The 21,431-nt window shown below is 39.2% G+C and overlaps 1 protein-coding gene across 7 annotated transcripts in view; it reads left to right on the forward strand.

Moving 5' to 3' along the window:
- EFCAB6 (EF-hand calcium binding domain 6) overlaps window positions 1-21,431 on the forward strand; it is a 234,318-nt gene that overhangs the window by 64,139 nt on the left and 148,748 nt on the right. For all 7 annotated transcript variants that reach the window (XM_038550277.1, XM_038550279.1, XM_038550280.1 and 4 more), the window contains 3 exons: window positions 2,621-2,733; window positions 11,971-12,095; window positions 18,351-18,499. In XM_038550277.1, the coding sequence (XP_038406205.1) occupies window positions 2,621-2,733; window positions 11,971-12,095; window positions 18,351-18,499 (387 nt within the window). The remainder of the gene's footprint in view (window positions 1-2,620; window positions 2,734-11,970; window positions 12,096-18,350; window positions 18,500-21,431) is intronic.

Here is a 21,431-nt window from a genome sequence, read left to right on the forward strand (position 1 = left end):
CCTTTCTTTTATCGAAAACAGCCTCCTATTGAATACCAGCCTCTGGCTCTTGGGGTGGTGGTAAAGCGCCTAGCCTTTGAGTCGGGCACACTTGGGGGTCAGGTCTGTGTGGCTCCCTCCCAGGTTCTAGGGCCTGGGGAAGCTCCTGGGGCTCTCTGAGACTCAGGTTTCTCATAAATAGTGGAGGCTGAGGAGCCAACCTTGCAGGGCTGGTGCTAAGGTTCCCCGTAATGTGCATTGCAGGCCTGTGATGCGCCCAGCACATAGTAGGTTCTTGTCCCACAGTGACTCTGTCATGGTTCATAAAGCTTCTGGGAATGTGCTTTATTCCTTGGAAAACACTTCCCCTTAGGCTACAGAACACCAGGCAGTGTGTGTGAAGAGGCGAGAAAGAAAATCATCGCTGATTTTATACTTCATCATACCACCCTGGGACCCACTGGGTTTCTTTTCCCTTTCCCATCTCTCACATCCTCCTCTCTGTTGCCCTCCAGGCTGAAGTATTTGAATCCCAGTAAAATAATGCATGAGCAGCCTGAAAAGCCAACACTCTCAGGAGGTCAGCCTGCTGCCTGAGCAGAGCAGTGAAGCCCAAGGCTAGTTGTAGGTGTGGTACTGGAGAGGTTTACGGGTCTATGGGTGTCATTCCCTTCACCCTACAGTTGGCCTTCCTGCATGACCCACTCGCCTGAGGGTCTGCGCAGACGTGTGAGCTCTCTTGCTCCAAGCACAGATCTCTGGGAAAATGGCCATTGCCCTTTAATCTCAGGAACAGTTCTGCCTCAAAGCCCTTGAGATACTGCATGCCTGGGCAGTACTGAGGCTTGATTTTTGAGATTTTTATTTGTAGGAAATACTACCATGGAATTTTGTCTGTCTGTCCTCAATGAATATGTGGTCAGTATTCTAAAGACAGGTGGGCTGGGCATTAGGAGAGGTTAGGACTCTCTTAGGAAGAGATACCAGTCTGAAGCAATGTTGGATTTTTACAGAAAACAGGGAAGTTGGGGACAAGATTTTTGTCAGTATCTGACATGTTGCTGGGGTAGCAGAGTATTCAACGCTTCTTATAGGACAGCAACTCAAACAGAAAGGAGCACAGTAGGTCAGCCTCCTGGGTCCCTGAGCCTACAGTCGTATTTTCACAAGGCAGAGACTGTGGATGAAAGATGTGGCTATTTGGGGGAGTTTCAGTGTTAGCATCTGGCAGCTATCCTATCTCCAGATAATTTTTCTCATTAGAACAATAGGCAAGATTCATCAAAGTGGGAAAAAAAAAAGGTATGCATTGAAATGAATACATGACGTTACTCTTTGTTAAATTTGGAAAACAGAAAAATAACAAATACTTTAAGTGATAATTACTAAATTTTTAGAAAGCAGCATGAAATTAGGTAATTATAGAAACCAACACATATGGAGATAATATAACCAAACATTTAAAAACTGTCAATTTTTTATAAATGTAATAATGCAGAAATCATCTAGAAAACCATTTATCAAGTGGCAGATTTGAATAATAGAAAATTCATTATAAGAAGGAAAAAAAATCCAAACATCCTATTTCTCTGCACTTTATTTTATTTTTTTTTTTAAAGATTTTATTTATTCATGAGAGACACACACAGAGAGAGAGAGAGAGAGAGAAAAGCAGAGACACAGGCAGAGGAAGAAGCAGGCTCCATGTAAGGAGCCTGACGTGGGACTCCATCCCAGGTCTCCAGGATCAGGCCCTGGGCTGAAGGCGGCACTAAACCTCTGAGCCACCTGGGCTGCCCTTTCTCTGCACTTTAAAAAAAAAAAAAAAAAGAGTATCTCCGTATATTTCAGGGAAAAACACTGGGTTAAGTGTTTTATTTATTTATTTATTTATTTATTTATTTATTTATTTATTTATTTTTACTTTTTAAAAAAGATTTTATATATTTATTCATGAAAAACACAGAGAGAGAGAGAGAGAGGAAGAGACACAGGCAGAAGGAGAAGCAGGCTCCCTGCGGGGAGCCCGATGTGGGACTCGATCCCAGGACTCTAGGATCACGCCCTGGGCTGAAGGCAGATACTCAACCACTGAGCCCCCCAGACGTCCCTGGTTAAATGTTTTAAAATGTTCTTTTTCTCTATGGAAATCCTAGAATGCTCCAAGGAAAGTTTTCCCCCTGCTGCAGTGAACTAGGCCTCAGTTTATCTCTGTGATATGCTGTCAAGAGGGTAGGTCATGTTCTCCCCTAACCCCAGCTTTAGATTTCTCTGGCTATAGAGGCTTTTTGCCAATTGACCTAGGTCCAGATCATTGCCCCCTAATTATTAAAAGCAAGTGAGACCTGCTTTTGCCATCTGAATGCAGCCTGAGTCCTGGTGGCCCCCTCCTCCTGCCTGAGAAGGGCTTGTACCGTTAGAATCTTCGGCACGCATCGGTAGGCCAAGTACAGTGATCTCCTTTGAAGTGTCTGTGTATTTTAATCTTACAGTAACACTTCCTAGGGTTCAGTTTTTAATTTCAGCTCTAGCTAGAAACACATTAAAATGAATGCCAACCCCTGTGTTAAAGGATACCCTTGCTTCATTTTAGATTCTCTGTATCATAATTTCTGATTACCAAAGAACATTTCTATTCCAGGTTTGCAAAACACTACAACATTGATAAAGATACTGCAGTGGATTACAATGTTTTTTTGAAGAACCTCAGTGCAAATAATGACTTGAACCTTAGATATTATATGGGAAACCAAGGTGAGTGTTTTATATTGCTAAAGATTGCTGCAATATCCTTTGGCGTGATAATTCCTCTTCAATGAATCTGTTCTGAGGAAATACTTTCAAATATGGAAACTGCATTATGCACAAAGATAGCCATGGCATTGTTATTTAGAAGAATAACATAAATGTTTAACAACAGAAAAAGGGTTCTGTGAGTCACAGCGTATCTTATCCACCTTACCTACCCGGTAAAACGTGGAGCTGTGAGCAATGATTTCCATAAAGTTAATGGTAAATGGAAGGTGTATGCAGAGTATTAGTAAATGATTGGAAAGAAATTCTAAAACAGATTGTTTTTACATAGTATATCTCTGGGTGTTGTTTGGTTCTTCTTTCTGCTGCTTCTGTATTTTCAGAAAAATTTTTAATGAACATGTTACTCCTTTAATGATGGGAAAAATCTTAATCTAAAAGAGCAAACAGCTGAGTAGTTTATACACTATATTAGAGCCAGGCTTGCACAGGCATATAACCTTGAGAAGGAAAATTCTTCCTGGGGCTGGTGGCATTTATCCCAGCCTTATCAACAAAGTGCCCAGAGTTGTTGACCTGCTGAACAGTTCTGAAGAGAGCAGAGTCCAGTTCCCTGAGGGTGAATTTATGAAGACCCCCCCACCCACCCCAACACACACATGCACACCTCTAGGCCTTTGGTCATTTGAGGCAAATGCTCATTCCAGATGAGTTGTCACTGTCTGGTTTCAGTGTAAGTCAGTACAGCAGCTATTCATTGAGTGTCTTCTGTGATTCTCAGGTTTGCCTCACTAGCAAATTTAACAATGACAAATTCTCCGATTTTAGCTTGGTTTCACTAGGATCACTGATAGCAGACTCCAGGGCTCTTCTTCAAGCCTCTCAAGTTTTGGGAATTACTAGGCAAGGTGATCTTGAAAGGACCCATTCCTCCTTATGTTTTGTTAGTTCTTGTGCAGACCCTTATACCACTCGGCTCTTCATTGGGTTCCAAGCCAAGGAACATACTCTGTCTTTAAGGAGTGTATGCATGTGTGTATGTGTGTGTGTGTGTATGTATTTTTAAAAAACAGGGCAGGTAAGGCATAAAATAAGTCACATAAAAAATAATAACAAAGGGATCCCTGGGTGGCGCAGCGGTTTAGCGCCTGCCTTTGGCCCAGGGCGCAATCCTGGAGACCCGGGATCGAATCCTACGTTGGGCTCCCGGTGCATGGAGCCTGCTTCTCCCTCTGCCTATGTCTCTGCCTCTCTCTCTCTCTCACTGTGTGCCTATCATAAATAAATAAAATAAAATAATTAAAAAAAATAATAACAAAACATTTATTTCATTTTTTTAAACATTTATTTTTTTATTTTAAAGATTTTATTTTATTTATTTATTCATTCATAGAGACACAGAGAGAGAGGCAGAGACACAGGCAGAGGGAGAAGCAGGCTCCACACAAGGAGCCTGATGTGGGACTCGATCCAGGGTCTCCAGGATCACGCCCTGGGCTGCAGGAGGCACTAAACTGCTGTGCCACCGGGACTGCCCACAAAACATTTATTTATTGTGCTTTATATAGATACTGTATATGCTTTTATTTTAATTTTTATTTCTTTCAATACCTTTTTGGGATGGGTATTATTGTCCCATTATTTTAGATGAGACATGGACCTAAGCGTGCTATATGAAGGCCCCAAAGTCATATAGGTCATTTTTGGTGGAGTTGAGATTTGAACTGTTTAGCTCCAAGGAAGACGGGTGTTCGAGTAAGAGGGAGGAGACACTTTTGGAGGACCAAAATTCACAGGATGCATGTGACAAGCATGGAGGGAATGAAAACATTCTAGTCCAAGGGCCTCTTAATGGGACTTGTTGGGCTGAAGCAGGGACCGTGCATTTGCCCAAGTGGGATATAAGGGTGGTGTCTTGATTGATTATAGAGAATTTTCATTACAAATAAGTTTATAGACCTAATTTGAGAACTGTAATACTCCACCCCACTCGCCAAACGTTTGTTTCATGCCAGGCCTTAGGCTAAGCTCATTCCTGTACTGTCTCTTCCCGTGTTCACCACAGCCCTGGGAGGCAGGCAGTGAGGCAGATAAGTGAGAAGATTGAAGTCAACAAGCCCATCCTACCACCCAGAATTAACCACTGTCAGCATGACTCCTGGCATCCTTCCATGCAGATCCATGGAAAGCGGAGAGACAGATAGGAGGAAATATATTTGTACAAATGGGTTCATATAGATTCTATTTTATTTAAGTTTTTGCTTTTCCTTGAGTGTTAAAGAATAGGAATTGAAATGAAACTGAAGATATCTATAATATCCGTGGGTCACACTTTCCCACTCCCGAACATCCGACACTTTAACCCACTGCCTCTGCTACTGAGTCTGCCTATAGAGAAGTCTGAGGTTTGCCTCATTTTCTCCCTTATTCATGGTGTGCTTTTTCTAGCTAGCTGCCCAAAAGAATTATTTGTCCCTGAATTTCAGAAACAGCTAGGATATGTCTTGCTGTTGAGCCTTCTGCGTGTTTTCCAAAGCACAGTGTATTTTTAATCTGCAGATCCAATTATTTTTTCATTTCAAGATTTTTTTGAATATTATATATCTTTGAATAAATCTTTGCTTTCATTTTTCTAATCTTTAACTTAAGTGATACAAATTATCCTTAATGTTGGATAGTCTTTGTCTTCTGTATCTGTTAAATTATGGCAAAGTGCTGTATCCTCTCTTCGCTTTTCCTTTGTGGTCACAATGATCATCTCAGGTCTTCTAGCTATACCTGTAATTTGATTTTTGCCAAGGTCTCTTATTCTGTGCTGTTTCTACTTTATTTATTATTTCTATCATGGCATTTCTTTGATCTATGATATTACTTTCCCTCTCATTTTGTTGTTTTATCATCTTGTTCTACTGGATGTATGTTCTTATTAAGATGTACTGTGAAGTAATTTGTGCCTTTTCCAGTTTATTCCAAGATGGGATCTTTGCCTCTTGCCTTACACTCCTCTCCCTTCCTTCCTAGTTCACCTACACCTACTTTTTGAGTAGAATTTTCATAATTTCAAGACCATTGGGTAAATTGATAATTTTTTAGTTTATTATGCCTCTTTAATTAACTAGAATCTACTTTCAAATAATATTATACTAATTCACATGAAGTATAAGGACTTCACAACCAGTATTTTCCCGTCTTTAGTTATATTGTTATACGTTGTAATTTTACAAACACTGTCAATGCAGAGTGCAGCTTTTGTTGCTCTGCTGAGATTTTTCTGTTCACTCATTAAGGGTGTATTTTCCTTTATATATTCTCAAACAATTATTTTGAAATCTAAGCTTCTAAATACTTTAAAATTTTCATCTTGCTAATTCCAACATTTGGGTCATCTCAGATTCTGGTCTTTTTTTTTTTTCTTTTTTAAGATTTTATTTATTTATTCATGAGAGACAGAGGGAGGCAGAGACATAGGCAGAGGGAGAAGCAGGCTGCCTGTGTGGGACTCGATCCCAGGACCCTGGGATCATGACCTGAGCTGAGGGCAGACGCTCAACCAACTGAGCCACCCAGGCGCCCCCAGAGTCTGGTCTTTGTTGATTATTTTTTTCTTGAGTAGAGATCACAGGTTCGTGTTTTGTTTTGTCTTTCCTATGTCTAGCAATTTTGGAATTTATCCTGGATATAGTAAATCTTGCATTGTAGAGATTGTAGATTCTGTTACGTGCCTCTGAAGAATTTAAGTATTTGTTTTAGCCAGTTTATTTGGCTGCACTCGGACTCTAATCTTTGTCTCTCCTGAGGGCTTTCACACTGGAACTCTTTATTCTGTTCCTGTCGCTTTAGCATGATGTCTTATTGACTGCTCTATACAGCTTGTCATCTTGGGCAGGGGTTAGCCAGAGATCCTGGCTATGCACAAACTTTAGAAATCCTCCTCCATGCTTTTCTATTTTGAGCTCTCCTTACTTTCTTATTTTCCAGCTGCTGTAGAGTCTTGAACTCTGTTTTCTGATTCCTAAAGCCAGGAGGACCCTGGGTTTATGTCTGAATTCTGTCTATTTAGCATCATGTCGGCTGAGACCTGCACTCAGGCAAAAAGCCAGATATCAAGAAATGCATCAGGTGTTACTGTTTTTCCGAGTGTCAACTCCAATTTATGTCAGTTGCTCTCTATTGCCTTCAGATAGCTTTTGGTGTATATTTTGGCCAGAGTTTATAATTGTTAATCCGCTGTGAGGATAGGTTCAATCCACTGTAATTGGAAGCAAAACTTTCTGGCTGCCCAAACTCAGAGTTTCTTCTTGCTTCAGTCTATGCTGGTAAAATTGTTTTCTAATTTTTGCTATTTTTTTCTTTTGCTTATTTCATTAGGAATTTTAAGTAGGTAAGTTAAATAATACAGTTTCAGTTCCAACATTGGAAGTCTTGTGGAATTGTTTTTATTATCAATAATTGGCAACTTGTTTGTTAGGGATACATAAAATGATGCATCTCACAATGAGAGGCAGTGTTGATTGGATTCATTATGAGATAGATGTCTGGTTATTCTCCTGTATATTTCTGTTCCTGCAGTGTTAGCTCAAGTTCTAATTGCTATTAGTATTTAAATTCGGAGGAGGCAAATGTTATATGTAGATTTTTGACTGTGTGGGGGTTGGCACCCCTAACTCTTATGCTGTTCAGAGATCAGCTGTAGTTATTTGGGGCTATGGGCTGCATTATATGAAAGCTCTATACTGTGGCTGTCAACACACAGGTCTATTTACTGGTGTATAGTGGGGAAGGATGAATCAATGGTGTCAACTTGTCATTATCCCCTTTGCCATCCTATCAGTTCCGAATCCTCAGCCCCATAGTTTGAATATTATAGTATCAGCATATCCTTTCTGGGTTGACCCATCATGGAAATGATTTTATTTTGACCATAGGTTGACTATGGTCCCACCTTACTAACTTGTTTTGGGAAAAGCCAAGGATCCAAATAGTTGCTCAGGGTATCAATCAATGAAGACAGTGACATTATATAGAACAGTTCAAAGGCCATTTGGAGGTTTTGACTCATCTAATTTCTCCATGTGTAAGTCATAAAAAAGTAGATCTTCCCATGCCACTGACCCTGCTTCTGTATGATTGCCGTATCAGGAGTGAAACTTTATCATATCCACTCAAGGGCTCTTTCATCATTTTGGTTATTTGAGGCTTGTCCTCTAGAAGATTTCTTGTGTTGTGCTCCTGGAAATGATGTTTCTGATTCCCTGCATGTTCATGACAGTTTGTATATGGCCTGCACAGTTAAAAAATCAATTTGTCTGGATATAAAATCCTGAGCTCAGATTTTCATTCCTTAAGGATCTTAAGTATCTCTACCCATTGCCTGGTGACTTCCAAGTTTTCCTAAGAAAAGTTTGATGACATCTGGCTTTATTTCCCTTACCAGTGACTTATCCGAACCATTCCGTTGTTAGATTTTCTTCCCAGTTATATCTTTTACATGTATCTTGAATTTCTTTTTTCCTATCTTCTTTTTGAGGCCATAACTTTTTTTTTGAAGTTTTTATTTATTTATTCATGAGAGACAGAGAGAGAGAGAGAGAGAGGCAGAGACATAGGCAGAGGGAGAAGCAGGCTCCATGCAGGGAGCCTGATGTGGGACTCAATCTTGGGACTCCAGGATCACACCCTAAGCTGAAGGCAGACACTCAACCACTGAGCCACCCGGGCATTCTGAGACCATAACTTTCTTGCAAGCCTTCCTTCCTGCTTTTTTTCTTTTTTACTTACTTGATTCAGCATTTTATTTTTCTGACTTTGGGTTCTTTTTAGTCCAGTCTTTGTTTCTGAGATGATTTTATCTCTAATTTGCTTCAGAGCTCTATCATTTAATTTCAGTTTTTCAAGCTCTGATTGGTACTGTTCTTCCTTGTCTCCTATCATTTAAAACATTTCTCATTAACCAATAGATAGCTAATGCGTGCTGAGTTTCTAGTGAATGCCAGGCCTGCTCATTCATCACCACAGCAAATCTTCCTGGCAACTCTGGGGGCATTTCTGTCCATTTCTTCTTGCACATGAGGACCCAAAAGCCCAAGCCTGCGTAGCTAGTTAACAAAAGGTTGCAGAGTTGATCGGAACCAGAGTGAGTACTCCTCATCTTTATATGGTTTTCAGAGTTTCTGAATCGTACTCACTTCAGAGCTTCCCCTGAGAAATTCTTTTCCTGGCACTCCAACCTTAAAGCACATGGACAGATAAGTACATTCTGTATTGCTGATTTTTCTAGACTGAAGTTTTTACTAGCATTTTAATAATATTCATTTTCTATATGGTGGTTTGGGGAAGATATTCTCAAGGGAGCAGTAATTTTAAAATATATATCCTCGGGGCGCCTGGGTGGCTCAGCTGGTTAAGCTTCCAATTCTTGATTTTGTTTCAGGTCATGATCTCAGGGTCATGAGATTGAGCCCTGCATCAGGCTCTATTCTCAGCATGGAATCTACTCATTTTTCTCCCTCCCCCTGATTGCACTCTCTTGCTCATAAATAAATAAATAAATAAATAAATCTTTAAAAAAATTTGTCACCTATTTGCACTTTTTTCCCAAAATTTCACTTTCTTAAGTAAGCACGTGATTCCACGTACTTCTTTATATCCGTTTTTATTTCTCATACGAACTCCTGCTTTTCTCTTGTCTATGAACTATAAATGATAAGGATACAGTCTCCTCATGTTGGTTCCTTTTGGGGAAAATGTTTTACAAGCAAGGATTCATTGCCAGGAGCTGTTGGTGGGTTTGATGCTGTTCTCACCCATATCAGGGAATCTCTAGTTCATATATTTGCAGGAACCACATCTTTTGACTTTCTAAATATATGGAACAATGTTTCTTACTAACTTTGGTATTTCTGGTTTTGCTATGTTTATATTCTTTATAAGCCATTATCTTTTTTGTTAAAAGATTTTATTTATTTATTCATTGAGAGACACAGGCGGGGGCGCAGAGACACAGGCAGAGGGAGAAGCAGGTTCCATGCAGGGAGCCCGACAAGGGACTCGATCCCAGGTCTCCGGGATCACACGCCAGGCTGAAGGCGGCGCTAAACCGCTGGGCCACCGGGTCTGCCCAATAAGCCATTATCTTGTTTGTCAAAAGCTCTATTTGGCAGCTGAAGAAATGACATTGGGGGTTGGGTTTCCTTTTGGTGCACCTATGACATACATAAGTGCAAGCTTTGGATGTTCTTTCTACCCCATTTCACATCAGCAAAGCCCCTTTGGAGGAAATGAGCAGGTGGCAGGAATTATGAAGCTGGGCTGATGGGTAAGGCCTGGCATGACTGTGACGAGAGGCATACTTTTGAACAAGGCAAAGCTGAATTCTGTAAGCCAGCCTGGGGCAGCAGTATAATTGCACACGTCCTTGGATGGGAGCTCCCCGAGGGCAGGCCTCACACCCCAGCTACCCCCGCCCCCACAACCCTCCAGAGCTTGGCCTTTGGTTTATAGAACAAGAATAGGTTTCCCTCCATGTGCTGTGTGTCCCTGTGAACCGCTATTAGAGCATCAGTGCCCCAGAGTGGAGCCCACACAGGATGCAGGGTCACAAAACTGGGCTCTGTGTGCCCAACTGAGTCAGAGCCTTGTTCTGTGGGTTTGTTTCCCCATCACTCGATATGAGGCTCTTCAGTGTGCATGTTCACAGATCCCAGTTTCAAATACCTGGCCCACCAAGGCCAAAGAATTCCAGACCAAGTTCTGCCTTTGTATTTCATCATGTAGCCAGCAGGGTCCACTGGGGGAGGCTGTTTTTCTTTTACTTTTTTCTTTTCTTTTCTTTTTTTCTTTTTTGAGGTAGGAAATGGAATTCCAGATGACTGGCAGTTTGTTAACTGCAGCTGAATCGTTGTAAGTATGCTTAATTTGAGTGAAGCTTATTTGCAGACATTTTAGGAAATAAATCTGGGAAACCATTTGTGATTCTTAGCAGTCGACTTTGAGAAAGAAAATGGCTATATTTTAGATTTATTTTATTCTCTTTTATTATAAAAGTAATACATGCTTGCTGCAAAAAAAGGCAGAAGACACAAAAACACGAATCCTACTACCTGAATCCTACCACTGTGTTCTTTTTGGTGTATTATCCTCCCAGATTTCTTTTCTGATGTATAGATGGATAGATGGATGGATAGGTGGGAGGATATATGGATGGATAGACCTGCAAAAACACAACATAAGTATTAGAATGAAAATTAAGTTATGTTAGTCATCCTTTCTTTGAATCATGAAACAATATATATCAAGGAAAAATTTCCATGCCTGTTAATTTAGATAGGCATCTTTGTTTTTAATGTCTGGTGGTATTTTAGAGGCTTGATGAACCATAATTATAAAATCAATCCTTTATTAATGGGCATTTAAATTGTTTCAATTTTTAAAATCTTTAAACAGTTCAGAAAATATCCTTACATACGTTTGTTGAGTAGTCTATGATTCTATTTCTGTAAAATTCTAGAAGGAGACTTAAGAGTATGCAGGTATTGGGGTTTCTATACATAAACTAGAGCTGATTTCTTTCTCTGTCATTCCCTTTTATCTGTGCCTCTTTGACAAGTAGAAAAAAATTGTTAACTTATTTTCATTAGACAATTACCAGTGAGTTTGAGTACTTTTTCATGTATCTGTTGGATTTTTTAGTTCTTTTTATGTGAATTACCTGTTCATAACCTTAGTCTATTGTTCTGTTAAGTATTTATCTTATTGATTTGTAAGAGCTACTCATGCGTCATGGTAATTAACCTACAGTGTTTCTCACTCATTTTTCTTTCATTGTGATTTGTGTGTGTTTTTAACCAAACAAAAAATAAATATTTATACTGTCAGACCTATCCATTATTTAAATGATTTGGGGGCTATAATGCATTCCTTGGAAAGGATTTTGCACATAGAAATTGTGCACTGTGTAATATTCATCTTAATTTTCTTCTGCTTTCATGGTTTTAGTATTCTACTTGGTGTACTTTTTACTCTAAGGCTTATCCTAGCACGAGATAGCAAGAAGATTAATGTAACTTTTTTCTAAAATGTTTGGCCAGTTATTTCGAGACCATTATTCTGTGGCTCATCATGCTTTTGGTTCATTCTAGTCTGAATGTTTACCAGTTTGGTTGGGATGACAAGGGAACACTGATTATTTAAATATACCTTTGACAACATTAATAAGCGAAAATTCTATTGTTTTAATAGATATCTCCTGGAAGAATCAACCAGTCCAAAATTCCAAAGGGGAGTGCCTCCACAGTTCTGGTTCATCTGAAGATGTCTGGAAAAACTACAACCTAGACGAAATTGAGAGAACTTTTTGCCAAGAGGTAAGATTGTCTCTCTAATGGCAGGGTTCTCTAAAGCATAAACAGAAGAGATTGACGGTTGTGGAAAACCATTAGGTATGGACATGATTTCTTTTTTTTTTTTTTAAGATTTTATTTATTCATGAGAGACACAGAGAGAAAGAGAGGCAGAGACACAGGCAGAGGGAGAAGCAGGCTCCATGCAGGGAACCCAACGTGGGACTCAATCCCGGGTCTCCAGGATCACACCCCAGGCTGCAGGCGGCGCTAAACCGCTGCGCCACGGGGGCTGCCCTGGATGTGATTTCTAAGATTTATTTTGATCCTACCTCCATCTCCCCAAACCTCGAGGCCTCCTCCAACTTCTGATGATAGTCCATTGGTGGTAGTAATGGTGATGAGAGGCTGATTCTTAAGTACCTCTGATGTGCTAGTCATGTACTAAATCTGGTAAAAAATATTCAAGACTTCCATAAAGACATGAGACAACTTTATTGAGTAAAATAAAGGAAAACTTAGTAAGTGAAGTGCTCTTTTTTGGTTTTTGGAAAGGAAGATTCAGTATTAATACTTGCTTTCCCTATATCTGGATGGAAATATATGTATATTTTCTTCTGAAAAGTTAGGAATAGAGGACCTACAGTACCATATAAAAAATAATTTATAGGGGTGCCTAGTAGATAGAGCATGTAACTCTTGATCTCAGGGTTGTAAGTTCAAGCCCCCATTTGGTGTGGAGATTACTCAAAAAGAAAATCTTTATTTTTTTTTTAAGATTTTATTTATTCATGAGAGACACAGAGAGAGAGAAAGAGAGAGGCAGAGACACAGGCAGAGGGAGAAGCAGGTTCCATGCAGGGAGCCCAACGCAGGACTCAACCCCGGGTCTCCAGGATCACACTCCGGCTGAAGGTGGCACTAAACCGCTGGGTCACTGGGGCTGCCCAAAAGAAAATCTTTAAAAAAAAACAAAACCTTTAAAGGTGTAATATTTAAGACAGCATGGCACTGTCTTACCCAACTATTGTTAGGTGGTGGATCGATCTTTATATGTGAATTTAGCATATAATATTAGGCATTCCAGTAAAGTGTTTTGGGTCTGGGGAGTGGCTCATTCAATAATTATTATGGGAATAATTCACTAGCCAGCCCTTTGGGGAAAAAGCTTTGTAACCTTCCCTTCTTTTTTTTTTTTATTAATATTTTATTTATTTATTTATGAGAGACAGAGAGAGAGAGAGCCAGAGACACAGGCAGAGGGTGAAGCAGGCTCCATGCAGGGAGCCCAATATGGGACTCAATCCCGAAATTCTCGGATCACACCCGGAGCCAAAGGCAGATGCTCAACTGCTGAGCGACCCAGGCATCCCTGTAACCTTCCCTTCTTCACATCAGAATAAATTCTATATATGTCAACTATTTAAATTTTAAAATAATGTGGGTGAAAATTTTGTAATCTTGAAATTGAAGACCAAAAACCATGAAGAAAAAGATTTGATACATCTGATTACATTAAAATGAAAAGCTTTTATACAGCAAAACTTTGTATAAACAAATGGGAAACTTGACAAAATATGTGCCACATAAACAAGAGATAAATCATAACTATTCCAAAGGTATGTAGAACTTTTAACAATGAATATAAAATTTTCAAGAGAAAAATGTCAATGAGGAAAAAACTAACAAAAGCCAGTGTTGATCAAGGTGTTGGAGAAGTGAGTATATGTAATATTGTGTTGGTAAATTAGTAAAACTTGTTTTCTGTTATTGTTGTTAATAAATTTATTGTTTTCATAAAAACAGAACCATTACAAAATACATTAGCATTACAAAAAAAGTAAGCAATTCTGAAGAGTACAAAGAAGAAAGTATAAATTATTCAAAATCCACCACCCAGAAATAATCAAAGGCAACATTTGGCGAACATAATTCTAGGTCTGTCTTTATTCATATATATAGAAGGATGGCTGCCTCGGTGGGTGGGTGGGTGGATACATAGATAGAAATAATTTTATAAGAAGAGAATCATGCTCCTTTTTACAAATAAGACATATTTAACTTAAATGTCTTTGAATTTACCAGAAGTAAGGGAGACATGGCCGCCCTTGTCATTAACCCTCCTGGGGGCCCTCCCGTGTGCCAGGCAGTGTTAGGCATTCCCTTCCTCAGCCTTCATAGCAGTTCTGTGAGCGAGGCACTGTTATCATCCCAGCTTCAACTTGAGGAAACTGAGGCATGTAGGTGTTCAATGACCAGCCCAAAATTATCCTGCCAGTAAGGCCTGGAGTGAAGTATAAGGCTAAGTGCTTGCCAAGTCCAGTTTCAAATGAAGCTGAAGATATTTCTGCACTTTGGATAAATATTTCTCTACCACAAGATATATTAGGTCCCAAAAGGGACTTCAAGACAAGAAAAGAGATTAAGAAAGTCATTAAGAGTCCCAGAAATGATGGTGTTTTTGAAGGATCTTTCAATTACAGGCAGCACAGGGTGGGCTCTCACTTCCTGTGTTCCTTCCCACCCCTACATCCCACCTCACAAGTTTCGTCATTTCTGTTTTGTTCTTAGTCGGGGCTTACAATGATATTTACACTCAGTTCTGTTCTATAATTCCCTCTGTTGTTTTGCCTTTGTTTTGTATTTACGTGGAGTTAATGCACGTCACTACGCTCCAGTGCTTACCATAGTTAATCCCTTTCAGAGTTCATTATTTTGATTTATTTTGGGGCTGGCTGGATTTCATTGTCAAGTAATTTCCTTAAGAAAGGCTCATGGGTGCTTTATTCCCTTTGTTTTTTCATATTTGAGACTATCTGCCTCTGACTTTCCCACTGGAACAGTGTAGCTGGGTGTAGCTCTTCCATCTTGCTTTCTCTTCCTCAAAATGTTGTAAGCCCTGCTCCATTGTTTTCTGGCACTGGGCATTCTGAAGAAGAAGCCTGAGGTCAACAGTTTTTTTCCTCTTGTAGATGATTCCTTTTTACTACCTGGATGCCTAAGTTTTATCTTTTGTTTTTTGGGGTTTTTGTTGGATCTTTGAAATTAGAAAAGCAAAACTAAGCCATATTGACATTAAGCATTTTGTCAAAGTTTCCTGGAACACAGGGTATTCTTTCGATGGAGGACAGTCCTTCCTTCATTTCCAGAAAACTTATTCTGTCTGAGTCACTAAAATCTTCCCTCACCTTCCCTCCTCCTTCTTCCCTCCTTCCCTCCATCTTCCCTGCGTCCTGCCTTCCTTTGGGGTTATTCCCAGTTACCCTCCCATTGGGTCCTCTTGGTCTGTCCTGGACAGCTAGCACCTGCTCCCAACTTGCTCCAATACTTTTGTCTTTCTCCTCTGCCTTTGGTGAGATTCTTTCAAATCATTCTCTTATTATTAATTTGAATCTCCACCTTGCCTTTTATGCTTGCTGTTTCTAATTTGTGTATTAGTTTCTGTAATGATAGTATTTTTGTTTTCTATCTTCCTCACTTTGAAATATCCCTTCTCTTTGCATTGTTTCATCATCCTGACTTCAAGCTTTTCTTATAATGAATTCATATTCTTAGTTTCTTTTTATGGCATGAAACCTTTGTAGGTGATGTGTTTATATATTTTTTTATATTATGTTTCTTTACAGACTAGGTTCTTTGTGTTTTACCAGATCTTTCTTTCATCCTGTAGTTTTCCATTGCCTACATATATACACAAATGACACATTCTCTTATGGGTGGACATTTAGATTGCCTCCTGTTTTGTGCTAAATCCAAATTATGCCACTGTGAGTGGTTGCATACGCATCTTTTGGAGCTCGTGTGCAAAGGTCTCTAGGAATTAAACCTAGGAGTAGAATTACTTGCTAGGTTGCAGCAGACATGCTCCTCAGCTTTCATTGCCCGTATCAAATTACTTTTCAAATATCAATTTACACTCCCAACATATGAGAAAGAATTCCTATTGTGTTCTCTACTCACCAACACTTGATATTGTTGGACTTTTTTTTTTTTTTTTGAACACTTTATTTATCTGAGAGAGAGAGTGTACACAAGCAGGGAGAGGAACAGAGGGAGAGGGACCAGCAGGCTCTGCACTGAGCATGGAGACCAACGTGGGGCTTGATCCCACGACTGAGATCATGACCTGAACTGAAAACAAGAGTTGGACGCTCAACTGACTGAGCCACTCAGGTGCCCCTATGTTGTTAGACTTTCAAATTTTTTAGTCTGATGCACATAGAATGGCATCTCAGCTATGATTTTAATTTTTATGTGTCATGGCTTTTTACATTTTACAACCTTTCTTTAGAACATTGTTGATAGGGATGCCTGGGTGGTTCGGCGGTTGAGCATTGGCTTTGGGCTTAGGGCGTGACCCCAGAATCCTGGGATCAAGTCCCACATCACGTTTCCTGCATGGAGCCTGCTTCTCCCTCTGTCTCTGCCTTTCTCTCTTTCTGTGTCTCTCTTGAATAAATAAATAAAATCTTAAAAAAAACATTTTTGATAAAAAATATATTCATTTTAAATAATTATTGAGTGCCTACAGCATGCAAAATTCTGCTTCATTCTAGGTAATTATTAGTGAACAAAACAGATAGAATGTGCTCTCATGGAGATTACACAAACTCACATCAGGGAGATAGGTGTTAAACACATTCATAAATGTAATAAATACAGAAAAGAACCTCATTTAGATTGGAGATCAGTGGAACATTAACATACATTAAATGCACAAACAAAATAAGCATACCTTTCTCTAGTCTGTCAATAACATGATAGCATGCCACACATCATTCATCATTTAAAAGAATGATGTAGATATAAGTTCTTACAGAAAAAATATGATATATTGTTAAATGAAAAAAAGCACCTGTCAAATCTGAATGTATAGCTATGATCGCATTTTTGTAAAATTATATGTTTATATGATCATTATGGGAGTTTTTGAAACACTATAAAAAAACTGGATGGAAAAACTTCTAGATATCTTTATGTCCTTTTTTTTAGTTTGCTGAATTGCTTGCATTTTTCTCTTTTGTGTCATTGTAAACAGTCACAGTGAGAATCCCTTAAAGGTTTATACATGTCACCAAGATACTATTTCTGTTTCACTCCCTGCTTTTTTTTCCCTAAAAGCTCTTGATTATGTCAAAAACATTCTCCTGGAAAAAAAACTAATTGGAAACCAATATCATTAAGATTTTGAAAGTGGATTTCATTAATCCAGTGAACACATTGAAACTGTACTCCACATCTGGCTTTGACTTCTCTTGTGAATCCACCTCCCTGAAAGAGATAGGGGCAAATTTAGCCACATTTTGGGCTAGTTTTGTGCAATTTTTTTTGTGTGTGCAACTTTCTAAAAAGTTTAGGACCTGCAATTCTGTAAATATTTTGAAAGATTTTCCCATTAGATTTCCAATATGCTTGTGTACCCTATGGAAATTTCAGTGAATCACCTCTTATTCCTTTGGTGGGTGGAGACTCTTGTGCATATATTTCTATGTTCCAGCAGGTTTTTTTTAAGTTACCTTATGTACCAGGTGTGGTTATTTTGTTTCTCATTGCAGTTAGCAGGAAAAACTGAATTCAGACAAAGTGGAGAGGGTTGGAAATATTGGAGAATATTGTTATTACTCAATAATAAACAGCAGGAAAACCTTTGGAATTAAAACCAATCTTCATAGTATTTTTATGAGTCATATAAAAATCAGTGGTTAACCTACTTTACTGAATTTTAGAAGTCCCATAAGCAAAGCTCATTCACCATGATCCTTTGTGATTCCCCATTTAAAAAAAAAGAATAATTAAAGAAATGTACAGTGTGTATTCTGCTTATATAATCTTTACATTAATGATTTTCCTTACTCTAAAAGCTACTTGTGTTTTAATAAAATGTTGCCAGCTTTTTTTGTTTGATTGACCTGACTTAATCAGGAGAAGCATAGCATGGGCTCACAGTGGGAATGGCTTGAAAGTATATTAAGAAAGATGTATCAAACTGGCAGATCCACTGAATATTTTTAGCTCTGAAATTTGAGGTGGAGCTATTATATGGCTGTTTTTCCCTGAGAAACTTGTCTGCCTTGTCAGTTGAGTAGCTGTGACTGGGGATAGTGTTCTGTAGTGAGCTCATCAATTAAACATTTGAAGTTCAGTACATGCCATCGTAACCTTTTTGATCAGTTTTTGGAGGGGGAAAATGTGACGAGGTTTTGGTAAAAATAAACTGGTTGAACAGCTCTGTGAAGTGGATTTCTATGAATGCAACACTTGAATTTTCATTCCCTGCAGCTTCCCAAGTGCTATGAAAAGGTTGAAAAAGCCCTGAGTGCAGGGGACCCCTCCAAAAGTGGATATGTATCTTTGAATTACCTAAAGATTGTCCTCGACACCTTTGTATACCGATTACCAAGGAGAATTTTTATCCAGTTAATGAAAAGGTAAGAGTCCCATTGTTTCCTTGACATCCCCCCGCACAAACGTCAACCATGAGAATAAGGAGCAGCTTCACTTATTTTTTATTAATGCCTTGGACTTTTTTTTCTTGAAAATCTCAAACACATGCAGAAGTAAAGAGAATACTATAATGAATCCACTAACGTACCTACTACTTAGCTTCAGTGTTCAGCTCATGGTCCATCATCTTATTTCTCTTCCTGCCTATTTTTCCATTAACCCTAGATATTTTTTTGAAGCTCTTATTTATTTGACACAGCGCAAGCATAAGAGAGAGTGAGAGTGCAAGCACATAAGCAGGGGAAGGAGGCAGAGGGAGAAGGAGAAGCAGACTCCCCGCTGATCAGGGAGCCAAACTCGGGGCTTGATCCCAGGACCCCCAGATCATGACCAGAGCCAAAGATAGACACTTAACTGATGGAACCACCCAGCGCCCCAACCCCAGATATTTTTGAAACAAATACCAGATATCATATTTTACTAAAAAGTTCACATTAAGTCTTTCTAAAATATAAGAACACTTTTTAAAAACATGGGAGAAATACTGGTTTTGCACATAATAGAATTATCAGTAGTATTAAATGTCCAACCACGGTTCAAATCTAACTTATTGTCACAGATTTTCTTTTACTATTTGAATCATTATCCAAATAAGGTCTCTACATTGCCATCGACTGACTTGCCCCACTGCTTTTAGTCTATAGGGTCTTTCTCCATTTGTTAATTTGTTCCCTTATGATGTATCTGTTATGGTGTATTTTTTATATGGAATTTCTTACAACCTACATCTGACTGATTTACAGTGACATTTGGCATTTCCTCCTGTCTCCCTCTCCCAACCCCTCTGCCTCTGAATGAATAGATAAACACATAGATGTTCAGTCATCTTGGCAAGAATACCTCATAGGTGGTGGCAAGCATCTGTGGCCTTATTGGTCTCTCTTTTCGCAGTGTTAGCGGCCATGGTTGGTCCTACTTACATCTGTTAGTTCACTGGGGATTAAAAAGTGGTGAAATGCCACATCTATCATTTCTTCTTTTATTGATTGGAGTACTTCTGTAATGACAGCTTCCCCTCTTAAGCTGCTTAGTGACAATGACACACAGTCTAAGAAAATACTTTCCCTTCACTTACTGCCTTCCAGAATAATGAATTGGTTCCCAAGCATCCTCTAAAAGTGAGCAATGAGTGATTTTTCTTAAAGAAAAAAAAAAAAGATTATCATAAACTCATGAACATATACATATGTGCTATATTTAAGTTCATCATTATTCTCACTAATATTCATCTTGGCCAGTGGGAGACTTTCATATTGGCTGCTCAATCCTAGTAGTGTGACCCTGATGGTCCTCAACAGCTCTCCTGCTTTCTGATGTGCACCCGGCTCTTTGGGTACACTCCTTGCTCCTGACCTGGCATCAGCCATTTCTCTAAGGATCCCTGTTTCCTTTGGAAATGGTACACATAGACCAGACTCTGCATAGGAAATACTGTCCTTAATTTACCTGGTGTTCTGTCCAGGTAACTTGGAGAACCTTGTCTCATGGGAAGTAGGGTAGAGGCTAGTGGAAAGATTATTCTGCAAAACCCTGGATCATTGGTGGACATCTAACATTTCCTAGGAACGGCAAGAGAGAGTGGGAATTGGTTTTTTTTTTGAGAGGGAGTGGGGAAGGGTAGAGAGAGAGGGAGAGAGAATCTCAAGCAGTCTCTGAGTATGGAGCCTGACACAGGGATCCATCTCATACCCCTGAAATCCTGACCTGAATGGAAATCGAGTTGGACACTTAACTACCTAAGTCACCCAGGTGCCCCGGGAGAAACAGTATTAAGTGGGGCCAGCTAGAGCCATTCCTCACAGTCTCCTCTTTCCTTCTTGGCCCTCTCTATATCTAGAGAGGATCACTGTGTCCTGCCCCTGTGGCTTCTAGAGTCAAAGGCAAGATTTGGCCCTAGGAGTGAATATTTCCATGGCTCAGAAAACAGCTCCGTTGTTCTATCTATATGTGGTGACAATTTTTAGGAAACAGTTCATTGGATGACTGAGAGTCATTTCTTTTTATTTCGTTTTCAAAATTATGCAAGTAATATTTAAGAGCCATAATAAAAATAAAAAGCAAAATGTCACAATCCACCTTATGTAACAAATTTATTGCTTTCACATTTTCACACTCCTCACCTATATCCACATGCATAAAGAATTTTTATGTATTTTTAATTAAAGCACATCTACAGTTTTATATTGTGCTTTTCAAATAGGAATGTGTATCACAGACACTCATTCTGCTGGCTTCATCATCTTCAAAATTATAATTTTATTTTAAGATTTTGTTTATTTATTAAAAAGAGCATAAGCAGGGGAGGGGGAGGAGCAGAGGGAGAGAGAGAATCTCAAGCAGACTCCACACTGAGCACTGAGCACAGAACCCAACATGGGGCTCAATTCCAGGACCCTGAGATCATGACCTGAGCTAAAACCAAGAATCTGAGCCACCCAGGTACCCTCAAAATTATATTTTAATGGGTGCATATTGAATCATTTTCTATGCCAGACATTGTGAGAGGTGCTAAGAATGTAGAAATAACTAACAAATAGTCCCAGGGCAGCAGGAACCACCAGAGCGATGGCAGCTGTGAAGACTATTATGGGCCTGCAAAGTGAACATGGTAGGACACTAAGGACACAGACAGGGTTGTGCCTTGTGACAATCTGCTCTAACCAGAGACCCAGGGATTTCTGAGTTGTGCCCTCTGTCGCATTCACCCAGAATTCCTAGTAGAACTGGTCACAAGGGACAATAACAAGGTGAATACCCAAATACTGATATTTTGAATTATTAATTAGGTTTATCTTCTGGTGCACATCTGCAAGTAAAGATTTGTCCCATCTTCCTGGTCAACTCTTCCCTTTATAA

This window comes from Canis lupus, chromosome 10, assembly GCF_011100685.1.
Source record: "Canis lupus familiaris isolate Mischka breed German Shepherd chromosome 10, alternate assembly UU_Cfam_GSD_1.0, whole genome shotgun sequence".
Classification (NCBI taxonomy): domain Eukaryota; kingdom Metazoa; phylum Chordata; class Mammalia; order Carnivora; family Canidae; genus Canis; species Canis lupus.